The sequence below is a fragment of the Nycticebus coucang genome, chromosome 2 (assembly GCF_027406575.1).
Source record: "Nycticebus coucang isolate mNycCou1 chromosome 2, mNycCou1.pri, whole genome shotgun sequence".
Classification (NCBI taxonomy): domain Eukaryota; kingdom Metazoa; phylum Chordata; class Mammalia; order Primates; family Lorisidae; genus Nycticebus; species Nycticebus coucang.
In genome coordinates this window covers 81,289,372-81,308,023 of record NC_069781.1, presented here as the reverse complement: position 1 = coordinate 81,308,023, position 18,652 = coordinate 81,289,372, and the positions used below count along the sequence as shown (strand labels likewise).

Genomic DNA, 18,652 nt, shown 5'->3' with positions numbered 1-18,652 from the left:
GTGCTTGGTAGTAATGCAAATAGAGGGGGACACATGGGATGGACCAGACTTTAGGCAAAGCTCCTGCACCTCCACCTGTAAAGGCTGCATCTTCAGCACACACCTGTGCCTATGTTTACCTGTAACTTTTGGTCCTGTCAACTCCCCCTGGGTCTTTCCTTAATGGAGGTGGAGTGCCACCATAGCAAATCTGATTCAAAAACAACACAAGCTTCCCTTTACTTAACTCACTTTTATGTGCTAACTTACTCATTTCTAGCCATAAGGCAAATTGTGACAAAAGATTTCTGAGAATTATCCCAAGAGCCAAGTGCTAAACATAGGACAGAATTCATACATGAAAATGTTCATCACACTGTTATTTATAAACATTTAGAAAGAATGCAAATGTCCTACAGTTGGGGTGTTGACTAAGTGAACTATAATACATCTATTGAATGAAATATTTTGAAAATATTAAAAATTGAAGAGTTCCCAAGAATATAGGAAAGGGCTTGGTTGTAAATGGGAAAGAAAATGAGGCTACAAACTAGTATTTCACAAGTATGCTCCCTTCTCCCCACACACAGATTCTGCTTTTGGAGGGAAAAAAAGAAAAGAAAAAGAGAGAGCCTTGAAGGAAATATGCCCAAATATCCTCAGTAGTATCTTGGAGTGGGACTTGGGGTTTTATAAATTATTTTTCATTTAAATGTTTCCAAATGTTCTACAGTTTTTAATGACAAACATGTACTACTTTTGTAATAAGAAAAAAAAATTTTTCTGTGTTGGAACCATGGACTCTGGCCTCTGAATTGCATTTCTTGGATGGAGAAACAAATTCTAGTATTCTTAAATACTAGAGAAAAAAAAGGGAAAAAGTAGTCAAAGGTTAGAGTCAAAAGAAAAGGCCCTACCACTCGCTGGCACTCTTCCTTGTTGTCCAGCTGTTCATTCACAATGGTCCCTTGAAAGAGTGTAAGTTTGTGGTGCTTCAGTCTATAAGACAACCTACTACTGAAAGTAACCTAGATCAAATTGTGTGCCAACAGAACACACCTTTAAAATAAACTGGGAAGTCCATCATAGAATAAAATATCCTTTTGAAAGAAAAATTTTCACGTATTTTATGTGTAAATTCACACATGAAAATCTTATAGAAGATACTGAAATTATATTAATTTCACCCCATTTCTATCTCCCCAACATCACTTTTTAGTCACTCATTTCAATATGGAACTATGAGACTTGCTCAAAAATATTCCACAGAAAGTCAGTAGATGGTTTACACGAAACTCAGTAAAAGTAATTAAACTTATTTGATATTATTTCTAATAAAAAGTTTTGTACCACTCTGCACTAATCTTTTGTTTGCTCATTTCCAGGTGTATCTGAAATTCCTTTGATTTTCTCTATTTTCTTCCCTCCTTTATATAAATCAGCACATCCATTTCTCAAAGTCTGTCCCTTTGGCAAAATATTAACTTAGAATTTTGCCAACCAAAGAAAGTTTATTTTCTCAAAGACTAGAAACCAAACATGAGTATGCTTTAGATGCACAGTACCCCATTTATCAAGTTGCATTATTGTCTTTCCTGTATCAAGGCACCTTTGATTATGCGAAAGAGAAAACTAAAGCTATTATCTGCTGAAGACCTTTTATCACCAATCGGATTCATATTTGAATCCCTCTCAATAATCTTGTATCATTGCATATCTTGATGAAGTTGAGCTTTTGCATTTTCTATTAATCACTTGATTATTTCAAATTATTTTGAATATTAATGATTCATCAGGGAAATATTATCCTAAACTGGTGTTTCTTTAAAGTCATTGAATTGCATTGATTGAATTATTTCTTGGGTCTAACTCTCTTCCTCTCTTGCTCCTATCCTCAGGAAACACATTGCCAGATTCTGTTAAGAAATTAAATAGACAAATAGGAAACATTTCAGAGATGTTTCTTTTATGATAGCCCCAGAAGTAGCATTTTTAGTGTCCTTAAACCTATTGTTATTATCACAGGTGTATTTCATAAATTATTAGATCATCATAAGAACCTTATTTGTTGATTATCTGTTGTGTAGCTATGGTACTTTTCTGAAATTCTCAGACAATGTTACACACCATTTGTCAAACCTGAATATCATCCCTTATATCTAACACAGCATGAAATGATTGTGGAGTGTTCCTTCTTATTTCTGATAGATAAAGCCAAAATGTCCTTGCAGCGTATAGATGTTTTTCAGTCTAGTATCACGGTTATTTTCATTTTCAAAACCTCTTCTCAATCACCAAATCTATTTTCAGATTCATTTCTTACTGTGACATAAATGCATATAAAACACAAATTCAACTAATTAATAGATGTCTTAGAAGTGGCTCGATTTAATTTTCTTAATATATTTTCTCATGTCCTCTCCTTGTTTAATGGTAAGACCTGCTGGGTTTTAGAAATGAAAACTCTATGATTAATTCAAGCACATTTACTCTATTTTGTTATTTATGTAGTGAAAATACTTACTTCTTTCCCCCAAAATGAGCTAAACCATCTTCATTTACTTCCCCCAAATCATTTCTGCATTTCTTTTTAAAAAGATTATCAAAGTAAAGTATGCATATAAAATTGACCATCTTTACCATTTTTAAGTATACAATTAAGTAGTAATAACATTACTAATGTTTTTCCCCTTCATCTCTCCTTCCTACCTACTCTGGCTGGCCTCTAGTGACCACTAATTTACTCTCAATCTTCATGAGACCCACTTTTTAAGCTCCCTCATATGAATGAGAACATACGATATTTGTCTTCTTGTGCTTGGCTTATTTCACTTAGTATAATTGCCTCCACCACCATCCATGTTGCTGAAAATGGCAAGAATTCCTTCTTTTATGGCTGAATAATATTCCATTCTGCATATACGCCACATTTTCTTCACCCATCCATCTGTTGATGGCCCCTTAGGTTGACTCCGTGTTTTTGCTATGGTGAATACTGCTGTGATAAATGTGGGGGTGCCCATATCTGTTCGATACATTGATTTCCTTTCCTTTGGAAAGTGGTGGAATTGCTAAGTCATTTGGCAGTTCTATTTTTAGTTTTTTGAGGGACCTCCATAATGGCTATACTAATTTACATTCACACCAACAGTGCACAAGAGTTCCCATTTCTCCACGCCCCTATGCCAACTTCTGTTATTGCCTGTCTATACAAGTCATTTTAACTAGAGTAAGATATCTCCTTGTGGTTTTGATTTGTATTTTTCTGATGATTAGTGATAGTGAGCATTTTTTGTATAACTGTTGGCCTTATGCAGGTCTTCTTTTGAGAAATGTCTGTTTACATCTTTTGCCCATTTTTAATCAAATTATTTGGGTTTTCTTCTTGAGTTGTTTAAGCTCCTTATCTATTCTAGTTAGTAAGTCCTTGTAACATGGATAGTTTGCAAATGTTTCCACGTATGGGCTGTATCTTCATTTTGTTGATTATGATTATTTCCTTTGCTGTGCAAAAGCATTTTAGCTTAGTGTAATCTCATTTATCTATTTTTGCTTTGTTTCCTGTGTTATTAGGTCTTATAAGAAATCTTTGCCCAGATTAATGTTCTAGAGCATTTCCCCAATGTTTTCTTCTGGTAGTTTCATAGTTTCAGGTCTTATACTTGACTCTTTAATAAATTTTTATTTCATTTTACGTATGATGAAAGATAGGGGTCTACTTTCATTCTTCTGCATAGAGTTCTCTAGTTTTCCCACCCCATTGATTAAAAAATTGTCCCTTTCCCATTGCATGCCACTAGCCCCTTTGTTGAAGATAAATGCATGGATTTGTATCTGGGTTCTCTAGCCTGCTTCATTGGTCTATGTATCTGTTTTTATGCTGGTTCCAAGCTGTTTGGGTTACTAGAACTCTGTAGTATAATTTGAAATCTGGTAATGTAATTCCTCAGCTTTGTTCTTTTTCTCAGTATTGCTTTGGCTATTTGGGATCTTTTGCAGTTCCAGATAAATTTTAGCGTTTTTTTTTTTTCTCTTTCTGTGAAGAATGTCATTGATATTTTGATAGAGATTGCATTGAATCTATAAATGGATTTGGATATTATTGTCATTTTAACAATATTAATTCTTCCAATCTTCCGAGTCTTCCAGTAGCATGGACTATCTTTCCTTTTGTATGTATGTTCTCTTCAATTTCTTTCATCAGAGTTTTATAGTTTTCTTTGTAAAAACTTTCACTTCTTTGGTTAGATTGGTTCCTAGGTATTTTATAGTTTTTGTAGCTATTATAAATAGCATTGCACTCTTGATTTCTTTTTCAGATTGTTTGATGTTGTCATATATAACTATTACTGATTTTTGTATGTTGATTTTGTATCCTACAACTTTACTGAATTCATTTATCAGTTCTAATCTTTTTTTGTGAAATCTTTAGATTTTGGATGGTATCAGATTGTGTCATCTATGAACAAGTCTAATTTAACATCTTCTTTTCCAATTTGGATGCTCTTTATTTCTTTCTCTTTCCTAATTACTCTGACAAAGACTTATAGTGTGACAGTGAATAAAACTGATCAAAGCGGTTGTCTTGTTTGAGACCTTAAAGGAATGGTCTTCAATTTTTCTCCATTCAGTAAAATGAATGTTAGCTATGGGATTATCATATATGGCCCTTATTATTTTGAGGTATGTTCCTTCTGTTCCTCATTTTGATGAGGGTTTTTTATCATGAAGGGTTGTTGAATTTTATCAACTACTTTTTAGGTATCTATTAAAATAATCACGTGTTTTTTGTTCTTGATTCTTTAATGTGATGTATCACATTTATTGATTTATATTATTGAACCATCCTTGCATCCCTGGGATGAATCACAGGGATTGATCATGGTGAATGATCTTTGTAATATGTTGTTGAATTTTGTTGTCAGTATTTTGTTGAGGATTTTTGAAACTATATTTGCCAGTGATATTAGCCTCTAGTTTTCTTTTTTCTTTTTTTAATTGCATCTTTTTCTGATTGTAAAATCAGGGTAATACTGGTCGTATAGAAAGAATTTGGAAATATTCTCTCCTTTTCAACTTTTTTTTTTTTTTTTTGTAGTTTTTGACTGGGGCTGGGTTTGAACCCACCACCTCTGGCGTACGGGGCTGGCGCCTACTCCTCTGAGCCACAGGCTCCACTCCTTTTCAACTTTTTTGAAGACTTTGAATAGATTGAAATTAATCCTTCTTCAAGTGTTTGATAGTGTTTAGCAATAAAGTCATCAGCTCCTAGGCTTTCCTTTGATGAGAGATGTTTCTATTACAGCTTTGATCTCATTACTCATTACTGATTTGTTGAGTCTTTCTTTTTTTTCATGGTTCAATCATGGTGGGCTATACGAGTACAGAAATTTATCCATTACTTCTAGGTTTTACAATGTGTTGGCATACACAGTAGAACCTCTGTAAGTTGACCACCCAACAGACTGTAACAAACTGACCAACATGTGGAAGTAGTCAACATAACGAACTAGGCCTAATATACTGATATGTACATGTGGTATGACTGGTCTATGAAAATTAGGTCAACGTAAGGAGGTGTAGGAAGGTGGCCAATTACAAAGGTTGTACTGTAGTTGTTCATAATAGTTCATAATAGTACCTAATGAGTATTTGTATTTCTTAGGTCTCAGTTGTTTATCTTCTTTTTTCATTTCTGATCGTACTTGTATGAGTCTTCTCTTCTTTTTCTTAGGCTAACCAAAGATTTGTCAATTTTGTTTATCTTGAAAAAAGAAAAAAAGCATTTTGCTTCACTGATATTTTCTGGGGTTTTTGTTTTCAATTTCATTTATTTTTGCTCTGATCTTTATTAATTATTTCCTTCTACTAATTACTGGTTTGTTCTTTCTTTTCTAGTTCCTTAAGATGTATCATTCTTTATTTTAAGTCATTCTACTTTTTGATATTGGTATTTATTGCCATAAACTTCCTGCTTACTGTTGGTTTTGCCATATCCCATAGATTTTGGTATGCTGTATATTCATTTTCACTCACTTCAAAAAGTTTTTAAATTTTCTTCTTAATTACTTTGTTGACCTATTGGTCATTCAGGAACATGTTGTTTACTATCCATGCATTTTTGAAGTTTCCAAGATTCTTCTTGTTATTGATTTCTAGGTTTATTCCATTGCAGTCAGAAAAGATACATGTTATTATTTATATTTTTTGAATTTGTTTCATACTTGTGTTGTGGCCTAAGATATGATCTATTCTGGAGAATGTTCCAAGTGCTGATGAAACATTCCATTTCCTTCACATTTTGACTTTTAGTTGTCTCAATTTATATATTTTTATATTACCTAACTCTTAATAGTTTTCTGTAAGTATTACTATTTTTAGTAGATTTGTAGTTTGGGCTTCATATTAGAGTTATGAATGGATTACACATCACAATTATGGTAATAGAGTATTCTGTATTTGTTCATGTACTTAACTGTACTAGTGGGTTATGTACCTGAGAAAGTTTTCTTTTTGCACATTAGTGTTTTTTTTATCTTTCAGATTAAAGAACTCCTTTTAGCATTTCTTTAAGACACGTCTAGTGGTTGTAAATTCTCTCAGCTTTTATTTACATGGGAAAGACTTTATCTCTCCTTCATATTTGAAGGACAATTTTGTTGGTTACAGTATTCTTTAATGGCAATTTTTTCCTTTGAGCACTTTGAAAATGTTATTCTGCTCTCTCCTTGACTATATAATTTCTGTTGAGAAGTCTATTACCAGATAAATTTAAGCTCCTTTATATGTTATTTGCTGCTTTCTCTGTTGCTGCTTTTAGAAGCCTCTCTTTAAGAGGCTTGATTATTATGTGCCTCTGCATAGCCTTATTGGGTTGAATCTGTTTGTTGTTCTCAGGCTTTGCTATACCTGAATATTTATACCATTCTCAAATTTTAGAAAATTTTCTGTTATTATTTCTTTAAATAAGATTTTTACCTCTTCCTCCTGCTTAGCTCCCTCTGGAACACTAGTAATTCTTAGATTTGGAGGTAATTTTATGTTTCTTTTAGGTGGTCTTTATTTCTTTTCAATTTTTTCTGCTTTGACGGTATATTTTCACATTACCAGTTTTTGAGCTTACTGATTTTTTTCTCTCTGGATTCATTCTGCTTTGAGATCTTCTGATGAGTTATTTAGTTCAGCACATATATTTCTCAGTTCTAATTTCTGTTTTGTCTTATTATTATTTTAATCTTTTTGTTAAATTTCCTTGATAAATTTCTGAATTACATTTTTGGGTTATCTAGGAGATCACTGAGTTTTTCTTAAAACTGCTATTTTTAATTCTTGGCTAGAGAACTCATAAATCACTGCCTTATTAGGGTCAGTCACTGGACTTTTGCTTTGCCCTTTTGGGGAAGTCATGGTTCTTTCTTGCTTTCGTTTCTTCTGGATATATATGCCTATGTCTTTGTATTGAAGGACTAGTTATTTATTCCAGTTTTCTCTGTCCAGCTTATTTTTGATTTTATTGAATATATTTGTTTGCCAAATCTTTACCCCTAAGTCACTGCCTGTCTTTTTTTTTTTTTCTTTTTCTTTGTTTTTTTTTTTTTTTTTTTTTTATTTCAGGTTAATGGGAGGGTACAAACAACTAGGTTACAATGTTTGCATTTTTCAGGTAGAGTCCTTCTTGTATTTGTGATACATACCCAAAAGGTGTGCCATATAACCTTATATTGTGCTCATTAAGTGAGAGCACACCAATCCCCTTCCCTCTTCCTCTCTCCTCCCTCCCTGAGTCCCCCTCCCCCCAACGTGAATTGAATTGATTTTTTTCTCTTATGTGGGCATTGTATTAGATCATCTGCTGGCTTCTTAGTAGTATTGAGTACATTATATTCTCATTTTTTCATTCTCATGATACTTTACTAAGAAAAATGTGCTTTAGCTCTATCCAGGTTAACACAAAATATGTAAAGTCTCCATCTTTTTATGGCTGAATAGTATTCCACAGTATACATACGCCACAGCCTGTTAATCCATCCCTAGATTGGTGTGTATTTAGGTTGTTTCCACATTTCAGTGATTGCAAATTGACCTGTGATAAACAATCTTGTGCAAATGTCCTCATGATAAAATGATTTTTTTTCTTCTGGGTAGATGCCTAGTAGGAGGATTGCAGAATCAAATGGAAGGTCTAATTCGAGTTCTTTGAAGATTCTCCATACTTCTTTCCATAGAGGCTACATTAGTTTGCATTCCCTCCAACAGCATAAATTGTTCCCTTCTCTCCACATCTATACCAGCATCTGCAGCTTTAAGACTTTGTATGTGGGCCCTTCTCACTGGGGTCAGGTGATAATCTCAGGGGGGTTTGATTTGCATTTCTCTGATGATTAGAGATGATGAGGATTTTTTCATATGTTTGTTAGCCATTCGTCTGTCTTCCTCAGAGAAGGTTCTGTTCACATCTCTTGTCCTGTGATAGATGGGATTGTTTGCTCTTTTTTTGTTGTTGATTGTATTCTCTGTAGATTCTAGTTATCAAACCTTTGTAAGATTTGTAACATGCATATTTCTTTTTCCATTCTGAAGGTTGTCTATTTGCTTTAATTGTTGTGTTTAACTGTCTCCCTTTCAGCTGTAGGTGGTACCTTAAGCCCAGGTTCACCTGGACTCTAATAAATGTTCAAAGCAGCTGCCTGTCCTAAATGGGAGATGTCCCAGAGGGATTATACAGCAGTATGGGAAGACTAGCTAGGGGTTCATGCCCAAGGGATCTGTGAAACATTCCTCTTACAGTGTGGTGCTGCCAAATAGCCATCTGATTTTGTGTGTCCTTTGGCTGAGTTACAGAGCAGAGTTTCCAAAGCTAGTGATGATAGTCTCATCTTCCCTCTTTGTCTCTGACTTTCCTCAGGCATTTTTCTCCCTTCAAGCATTCATGATGTTTCCTATGGGTTAAGGCAAGGACAAGTTTCCTGCCAGAGACGGTGGGAAAGATGGTTGAACTCCTCAATCTTCCTTTTTCCAGTGTAGAAACCATGAATTTGGAGAAAATTTTCCGTGCTTGTTGCTGGGTAGAATGAAGTGGAGGATATCACAAATGTGGAAGTCCAGTTCTATCATTTGCTCAGAGTTTGTACATTCTCTGTGGCTCCAGGATCTGACCTACCTTTATATTTGAGATCCATGTTCTTCTGGTAAAAATCTAGGCCTTGTATGTTTGGTTTTGGCTTTCTGGGGATGGGGAGAGAGCAAGACCAGCTTGTTCTTATGACACCATTTTAAAAGTGGAAGTATTCTATTTCCACATTTCTGTTTCATGTTTCTGTCATATATTACTGCTTTGAATTTTTTTCTATAGAATGGCTTAATCTACATGGAACCAAAGTTTAAACATTGGGTGAAAAATGCTTTTGGGTTCATTGGGGCTAACTATATCTCAAAAATATCATATCATAACAAGTCTCAATATATGTCTAAAACTCAGCCCACTTGCTATCCAATAATGTTTGTTTTCTTAAAATTGACTCTTACATTTATGTCAAATTTGTGGTCTGTGAGCTAATACACCCATTCACTTCAGCTATGTTTTCATTCTTGTGTGGAATATCCTACTTTTAATTTTTTATTTTCTTTAAATCAGTCTCCCAAACACACCCACTGGTAATAATTCACTCACTCAATAAATGCTTACTGAGCAAGGACTAGGACTCCTGCCTGCAGATAAACCTCTCTGTAATGCAAATAGGAAGAAATGAAGGGTGAAAGTGGTATTTTAGAGAGTCTTAGAGAATAATAGGTCACAAAGAAAAGTGAATTTTTGATCATAGTTATATAGAAGACTTCTTAAATGTACATGTCAAGCAAAAGCCAGAGACAGGTCAGAAATATCAGGGGCCCTGAAAGGAGCAAGATGCTCAGCAATGAGCCTCCAGTGGTGGGGTCAAGTGGTGGTTTGGTGGTGGGAGTGATGCAGGAATGCAGTCAGCAAACAATAAAACTAAGGAAAGGGCTGTGAATGTGACAATGGCAGTCTTTGAATGCCCTGCTAAGAATTTTTAGATTTATACCATAAGAAAGGCCACTAAAAATACCTAAGGAGGGTGATATGATCAGGTTTGGAAGATGGTTTGAATAGATGCATTGAGACTAGAATGAAAGAAAAGAACAGGACTAGAGTTATGAAGTCCAATAAGTTACTTCCTATAATCGTTAAGATGTTAAACAAAGGATATGGCAGCGAGGACAGAGAGAAAGAAGAAGCGGGGGAAGAAATCATGCTGTAGAGACTTTTGCACAATTTAGCACATGATAAATTTTACTTACTTTCCTCTCTCCCATTTCTAGAATGTAGCTTGTATGAAGGAAGGGATTTTTTGTCAGTCTGGTTCACTGATCTGTCTTCAGCTATTTAAAAGTGCCTAGCACAGAAAAGATACTCAGTGTTAAACTTGAATCAACTCCATGTAGGGGATGAGGGTGACAAGTGTGCTGCCCAGATTCCTGACCTTTAGGATCAGGAATGTAAGCAGAGAAGCTGGTTGGCAGGCTGGTCAGAGGAGCAGAGAATAGGGGGACAGTGTAACTTTGAAAGATTTCACTTCCCCTCCAAAGGAAAATCAAAATTCCATTTAGGCTAAGGTAATTTGACCACAAAAGAGCACAAAATATAAGATATCAAACTGAATTGAGGGGAAAGGATTTTTTAAACAAAATGTTTTGATGTTTGTTCTTCTGGGTCTTGAAGAACATTCTAATCTGCCTGTTTTCACAGTGCTTTAACAAGATCACCAACCATGTCAAACAAGTCTGAAAGTTACTTTTAGGGCGCACATTAAAAATACCAATTTTATAGTATATAAAAATTCAGACTTTACTAAATCACCTGTGAAATAACTATTTCAGTAACTTCTATCTTATTTTAAATTTTGTATATTAAACTTACATCAGTGAGATTTGATAGAATGAGTATCTCTACCTATTTCCCTTTATGCTCCTCATCTTCAAAGGACACAAAAAAGACAAAATGACAAATATATTTCCTAAACAGACATCTATGTGTTAAACTTGAAGAGAGAAGGAAAAGGATACCAAGACAAGAAATTTTGAATAATTTCCAGAGTGTTCAAGCAGGTATGGAAACTAAAGTTTCCAAATTATTATAGGAGAAAAGTATTAATGTATACTATGAAGTTAAAAGTATTTCTGTTACCATTCAGGATTAAAATAAACAAGGCAGGGAACAAAAGAGGGCCCTTGGAGCAAAATTATAGTAATAAATTAAGGAAATCCCCTTCAACCTTTTTTATCTAATGGCACACTTGAACCTATAGTTAAACTTCCATAGCATACTTAAATTATGTTGATCAAAAAAGAATTAAAATAATAATATCTATACTGTGCTTTAAACTTCTTTCACAAATAATTTAATTAATTATCTTTAAATTTTTTCATGGCACACTGGTTGAAAATCACTGCCTTAGAGTAAGTAGGCCCAGAAATTCCATATCTAAAAATTTTATTCTATGATATACTCAACCATATGCATACACATACTCAACTGTGTTTGGCAAAAGACTGAGAATGATCCAAATGTTCATTAACAGAAGACTGGTTAAATAGATCATGGTACATGCATATCATGGAACTTTGTGCAGACAAGAAATAATGATGCCCATGGTCTCCAGGATAAATTGTCAGTGGAAAAAGCAAAGCATAGAATACTGTAAAGCTTACTACCACTCATGTAAAAGGGAGACCTGTTTACAACTGTACAGAACATCTTTAAAATTGGTAATACTGGTTTGCTTCCCTGAGGGGCACCAGAGTACTGAGAACAGGAGGGATATATTCAATTTTCACCATTTGTGCATATATTATGTTACCTGTTAAAATACATTAAATTTTGAAAGGAAAGAAATAGTGTAGATGAGAAATGATAAGAAAGTCTAGAAAATAGAAAACATCAAATAAAATAGAAGAAATAAGATAAAAAAATCAGGAATTATATTAAACAATGCTAGAGTTTTTCCTGCAATTAAGAGAGATTTGGTTTTAGAGGAAAAATCTAGCCTGCTGTTTATAAGATACATACTAAAATGAAATGACACAGGAAAGTGACAAATAACTAGATAACCTAATCCCGAAAAAGTATGTATGGCTATTACAGTATTATATAAAACAAAAAATAATATAAAGCAACAACATTAAATAGGAACAGAACATACTATGTGTTGATAAAAAGTGCAATCCACAAAGAACATGGATAGTCACAAACATTTATAAATTTATAAACAGCTTCAAAGCACATAAAATGAAGTCTTCATTTTTAAGAAACAATTTAAATGTATAATCAAAATAGGAGATTTTAACATGTCCCTTGGGATCCAACAAATAATATAAAGGAGAATAAGTAAATAGAGGATTTGAATTAAGTGCAATCTGTTATATATACATTGAACTCTATATCCAAAAAATAAAGAATGCACACTATTTTCTTTTTTTAAAATATTTTTGAATACACACTTTTTTAAAAACAAAATGCCATGTTTACAAAATGTTGCCAGGCACAGTGGTTTGTACCCATAATCCCAGCTACTTGGATGACTTAGGCAGGAGGATTGCTTGACCCCAGGAATTCAAGTTCAAGTCCAGCCTAGGCAATACAGCAAGACCCTGTCTTAAAAATAAATAAATGAATCCAAAAATACATGTTATGTATTAGGATATATATGAAATAACTGCATATACATATATGTATATGATATATATGTATATGGTTAGGGTATTTATAGGACATATATACAAACGCACTGTAATATTAAGAACAAAATTTCAAGTAAAATAAATAAATTGCATATATTTAAAAATAAAAGAACACCTATAATCCTAGCACTCTGGGAGGCCAAGGCAGGTTGATTGCTGGAACTCACGAATTCTAGACCATCCTGAGCAAGAGTGAGACCCCATCTCTAAAAATAGCCATGCATTGTGGTGGGCACCTATAGTCCCAGCTACTTGGGTGGCTGAGGCAAGAAAATCACTTGAGCCCAAGAATTTGAGGTTGCTGTGAGCTATGATGTCACAGCACTCTACCACATGTGACAAAGTAAGACTCTGTCTATACATAAGTAAGTAAATAAATAAATACATACATAAAATGACAAAATGCATATTAAGACATGTAAGATGCAAAATCTTAAATGCATTTATTAAAAGTAAGGAAGAATAACAATAATTTGACTTATTTAAGATTCCAGGAAAATGACAGCTAAAGAAGCAAAAGTAGAGGAAATAAATAGAAAATTAGAAAATCAGAGAATAATAGCTCCAAATGTTAAACAATAATACTGAAAAGTAAAATGGAAAGCTGATTCTTTGAAATGACCATGATTTTTGATCTAGTGAAAAATAAAAAGAAATGGGGAAAAAATGGTTATATAATTCTAGACATAGAGGAGATTTTTAAATATAATAGTAAGAGAATTCTATGAGCAACAATATACCGATAATTTGAAAATAAGAATGAAATGTTTGATTTTCTAGGAAAACATGTGTAATTAAATCAAGATGAGGCAAAAAATCTAAACTGACCAATAACTGTTAAAGAAACAAAATAATTTCCAGCCCAAGATTCTATATCCTTCTAAACTGAGTTTCATTTGTGATGGAGACATCAAATACTTCACTGATATCCACATGCTGAGGAAATGTTCCATGACTAGACAAGCTCTACAGGAAATACTCAGACCCATTTTTCATAACAATCAACAGGATAGTACACCACCAAAGTAAACCTACCCACAAATTAAAGAACAAAGTCTAGCTTCCACAATGACGAAAGAGATAAAAATGAGCTCTGGACCTCTGAAAAACAAGATAACCAAAACTCTGCCATATCTGTGAATTCTCTCAATTAGTGTGACTAGTTTTAACTCTCCTTTAAAGAGGCATAGGCTTGCTGACTGAATACAAAAACTCAGGGCAGATATCTGTTGCCTACAAGAAACTTACCTTACCTCACAGGATAGAACAAGACTCAAGGTAAAGGTATGGGCAATGGTATTCCAGGCAAATGGAAAGCAGAAAAAAGATGAGGTTGCAATCTTGTTTGTTTGGATTCAAACCAACAAAATAATGAAAGACAAAGATGGACACTACATACTTCTCAAAGGAAACATACAACATAAAGAGATTTTAATAATTAACATCTATGTGTCCTATCTGAATGCTTCTTGATATATGAAACAAACCTTAACTGATCTGAACAATGTGATATCTTCTGCACTATAACAGTTGGAGATGTTAGCACTCCATTGGCAGTACTAGTCAGATCCTCTAAGTGGAAACTAAACAACAAAATAATGGATTTAAACAAAACCCTAGACCAAATGGAATTAACAGACATTTATAGAACATTTTATCATAACAAAACTGAATATACATTCTTCTCATCAGCCCATGGATCATCTTCCAAAATTGATCATATCTTAGGACACAAGGCTAACCTCAACAAAGAATAGAAATTATCCCCTGTAACTTCTCAGACTATCATGGAATAGAAGCTGAACTCAATAGCAACAGAAATCTTCATACTCAAATAAAATCGTAGAAATTAAATAACCATATGCTGAATGATAGTTGGGTCACAGATGAAAACAGAAAGAGGGCAAGTCAACAACCTAATGGGCCATTTCAAGCAACTGGAAAAGGAAGAATAATCTAATACCAAACCCAGAAGAAGCAAAGAAATAACCAAAATTAGAGCAAAATTAAATGAAATTGAAAGCAAAAGAATTATTCAAATGATCAGTGAAAAAGTTGTTTTTTTCAAAAGATTAGTAAAATTGATAAGCCCTTAGCTAGACTAACCAGAAACAGAAAAATAAGATCTCTAATAACTACAATCAGAAATGATAAAGGGGAAATAATAACAGATGCCACAGAAATATAAAAGAGTCTCAACAATTACTACAAAAAACTCTATTCCCAGAAATATCAGCATGTAGAGGAGATGGACCACTATCTGGAAGCACAATACTTTCCAAAACTCAGCCAGAAAGATTTAGAAATTTTGAATAGTCCAATGTCAAGCAATGAAATAGCATCAATTATACAAAATCTCCCCAAAAGGAAAAGCCCTAGCCCAGATGGTTTCACACCAGAATTCTATCAATGGTCTTTGTTTCTGATTCTATTTATGTGGTGTATTATACTTACGCATCTGTGTATGTTGAACCAACCTTGCATCTGAGATAAAACCTACTTGATCAAAGAGGAACATTATAATTCCAAATGATACTATGACACATTAAGTTATTGATAATGCATAAACTTTTCCAAAATCTGGAGAAGTAAGGAATCTTCCCCAACACATTCTATGAAGCAAATATCACCCTGATCACCAAACCAGGAAAGGACCCAACAAAAAAAGAAAACTATAGACCAATATCATTAATGAATATTGATGCAAAAATATTCAACAAGATATTAGCAAACAGAATACAATGACACATTTAAAAGGTTATACACCAGGATCAAGTAGGTTTTATCTCAGATGCAAGGTTGGTTCAACATACACAAATGCATAAGTATAATACACCACATAAATAGAATCAAAAACACAGACCATATGATTTTTTCAATTGATGCAGAAAGGCTTTTGATAATATCTAGCATCCTTTCATGATAAAAAACACTCAAGAAAATAAGCTTAGCTGGAACATTCCTTAAACTGATAGAGGCAATCTACAGCAAACCCATAGCCAATATCATATTGAATGGAGTGAAACTGAAAGCATTTCCATTTGGATTTGGAACGAGAAAAGGATGTCCAGTGTCTCCCCTGCTATTTAACATACTGTTGGAAGTCCTAGCCATTGCAATCAGGCAAGAAAAGGAGATCAAAGAAATCCAAATGGGGACAGAGGAAGTCAAACTCTCCCTCTTTACAGATGACATGATCTTATACCTGGAAAACTCCATGGACTCAGCTACAAAGCTCTTAGAAATGATCAAGGAATATAGCAGCATCTCAGGATACAAAATCAATACCCACAAATCAGTAACCTTCATATATGCCAACAACTGAAAAGAAAAATCAAAGAACCTATTTTTTTATATAATAGCACCAAAGAAGATGAAATACCTGGAAATATATCTAACAAAACATGCAAAAGAGCTCTATAAAGAGAGTCATGAAACTGAGAAAGGAAATAGAAGATGTCAACAAATGGAAGAACATACCTTGCTCATGGATGCGAAGAATCAACATTGTTAAAAAGTCCATACTACCCAAAGCAATCTATATATTTAATGCAAAAATGCTCATTGTCTTTAATCATCAGAGAAATACAAATCAAAAACACTCTAAGATAATACCTCACCCCAACAAGATTAGCCCACATCACAAAGTCGCAAAATACCAGATGCTAGCATGGATATGGAGAGAAGGGAACACTTTTACACTGCTGGCAGGATTGCAAACTAATACAGCCTTTTTGGAGAGAATTATGGAGAATCCTCAAAGATCTAAAAGTAGACCTTCCATTTGATCCTGCAATCCCATTATTAGATATCTACCCAAAAGAACAAAAATCATTTTACCACAAAGACATTTGCACCAGAATGTTTATTGCAGCTCAATTCATAATTGCCAAGTCATGGAATCAACTTAAGTTCCCATCAACCCATGAATGGATCAACAAACTGTGGTATATGTATTCCATGGAATACTATTCAGCCATTAAAAAGATGGAGAATTTATATCTGTTACATTTACCTGGATGGAGTTGAAACACATTCTTCTTAGTAAAGTATCACAAGAATGGAAAAATAAATATCCAATGTACTCCATACTAATATGAAATCAATATATAAACAATTACATTCTCATAGGAATAATAAAACACAAATATAGTCCAGTCTATGGGGTAGAACAAAGTGGGGAGGGAGAGGGGACGATGATTGGCAGAAGAAGAGAGGGCGTGAGGTGGGATCTCACCTAATGTGCACATTATGAGGGTGTATAACCCTGGGTGAGGGGCTCTTTTACAAATGGAACTTTACCCTGGAAATGAGAACAATGTAACCTAAAAATTTGTACTCTCATATAAATAAGAAACAAATTTTTAAAAATTTAAGAAAGAACTTTTAGAAATACTGCACTATATATCTATATCTCTGTTCCTACCTTTTTATAAATCAGTGACTGTAAAGGAAGAAAAATAAAAGGAAAAAAAAATTTAAGAAAGAGAAAAAAAACAAAATAGTGTAAACTACGTGGCTTATGAAAAGCAGAAATTGATTTCTCACAACTCTGGACACTGGGAAATTCAAGATTAAGGCACCACAGATTTGGCAGCAAATAAGAATTAGCTTTATGGTCCATAAAGAGCAGCTTTTAGCTATGTCCTCACATGGTAACAGGGATGACAAGTCTTTGAAGCCTTTTTAATGGCACTAATTCTATAATGATCGCTAATCATGACCTAATTATCTCCCAAAGATCCCATCTTCTAATACTATCACATTGGCCATTACATTTCAGCATATGAATTTGGGGGGAACACAATAATTCAGACCATAATGGAGGCAATATGACTGTAACCATAATCAATGCAACTAGAAGAGGTCTCTATTTGGAGGTTAATGAAGCATCTTCCTCTTAAAGAATTTGCAGAGGCTTCTCATTGGATTCTTGCCAATGAGATTGTGCTTGCCTTGAGATTGACAATCTATGTTCGATAGTAAAATAGTCTGTGTTCAGATATGGTTGCGTTGATTTAACTTTTGGGCAGGGGAAAATACATTGCTAATGGTCACCTTGTCTCAAATTGCAGATTACGGTATTTCGGATGGGATCAGAAGGACACCAGGACATTGATTTAGCTATCCTGACAGCTTTACTCAAAGGTAAAATGACTTTCTGTGTCCAGAAAACACAAGAATAATTTAAATGGGCTAATAGCAACTCACGTCTTTTGATAGTGGTTATAATCCCAAATGATACTATGACACATGAAGTTATTGATAACCTAAGGACCTCTCGTATAAAACACTGTTATTGCTATTAAATTTTCCTATAATAGATATTTTATAGGGTGGCTCAATTTTATAAGATTTAAGTATATTATAATTCAAGTCATGTACATTAAATTATAACATATAAAACAAAAGGCTGACATAGTATGTAAGACACAAAGTTATCTAAGGTTATTCAATGATAATTGTTACCCTCTCCACTATCAAAAATCACTTGATAGGGTATGTGTGTGTGTGTGTATGTGTGTGTGTCTATCACACACATTAAAACTGGAAAATCAAACACCATTGAGAAGAAGGAAGAAAGAAAGAAACCAGGGTGGGTGTGATTACACCTGTAATCCTAGCAGTCTAGGAGACTGAGGCAGGTAGGCTGCTTGAGCTCAGGAGTTTGAGACCAGCCTGAGCAAAAGCAAGACCCTGTCTCTACTAAAAATAGAAAAACTAGCTGGGCATCAAGGCAGGCACCTGTAGTACCAGCTATTTGGGAGTGCTGAGCCCAAGAATTTGAGGTTGCTGTGATGTCATAGCTCACATTCAGTTTCTACCTAGGGCAACAAAAATGAGACTGTCTCAAAAAAACAAAGAAATGAAAAGAAAGAAACCAAAAAAATTAGGCTACTGTACTTCTTACAGTGGA

At 34.0% G+C, this 18,652-nt stretch overlaps 1 protein-coding gene across 7 annotated transcripts in view; it reads left to right on the top strand.

The window, feature by feature from the left end:
- The window catches only part of TRPM3 (transient receptor potential cation channel subfamily M member 3), a 584,594-nt gene that overhangs the window by 425,278 nt on the left and 140,664 nt on the right, over positions 1-18,652 (top strand). For all 7 annotated transcript variants that reach the window (XM_053574847.1, XM_053574838.1, XM_053574844.1 and 4 more), the window contains one exon: positions 17,811-17,883. In XM_053574847.1, the coding sequence (XP_053430822.1) occupies positions 17,811-17,883 (73 nt within the window). The remainder of the gene's footprint in view (positions 1-17,810; positions 17,884-18,652) is intronic.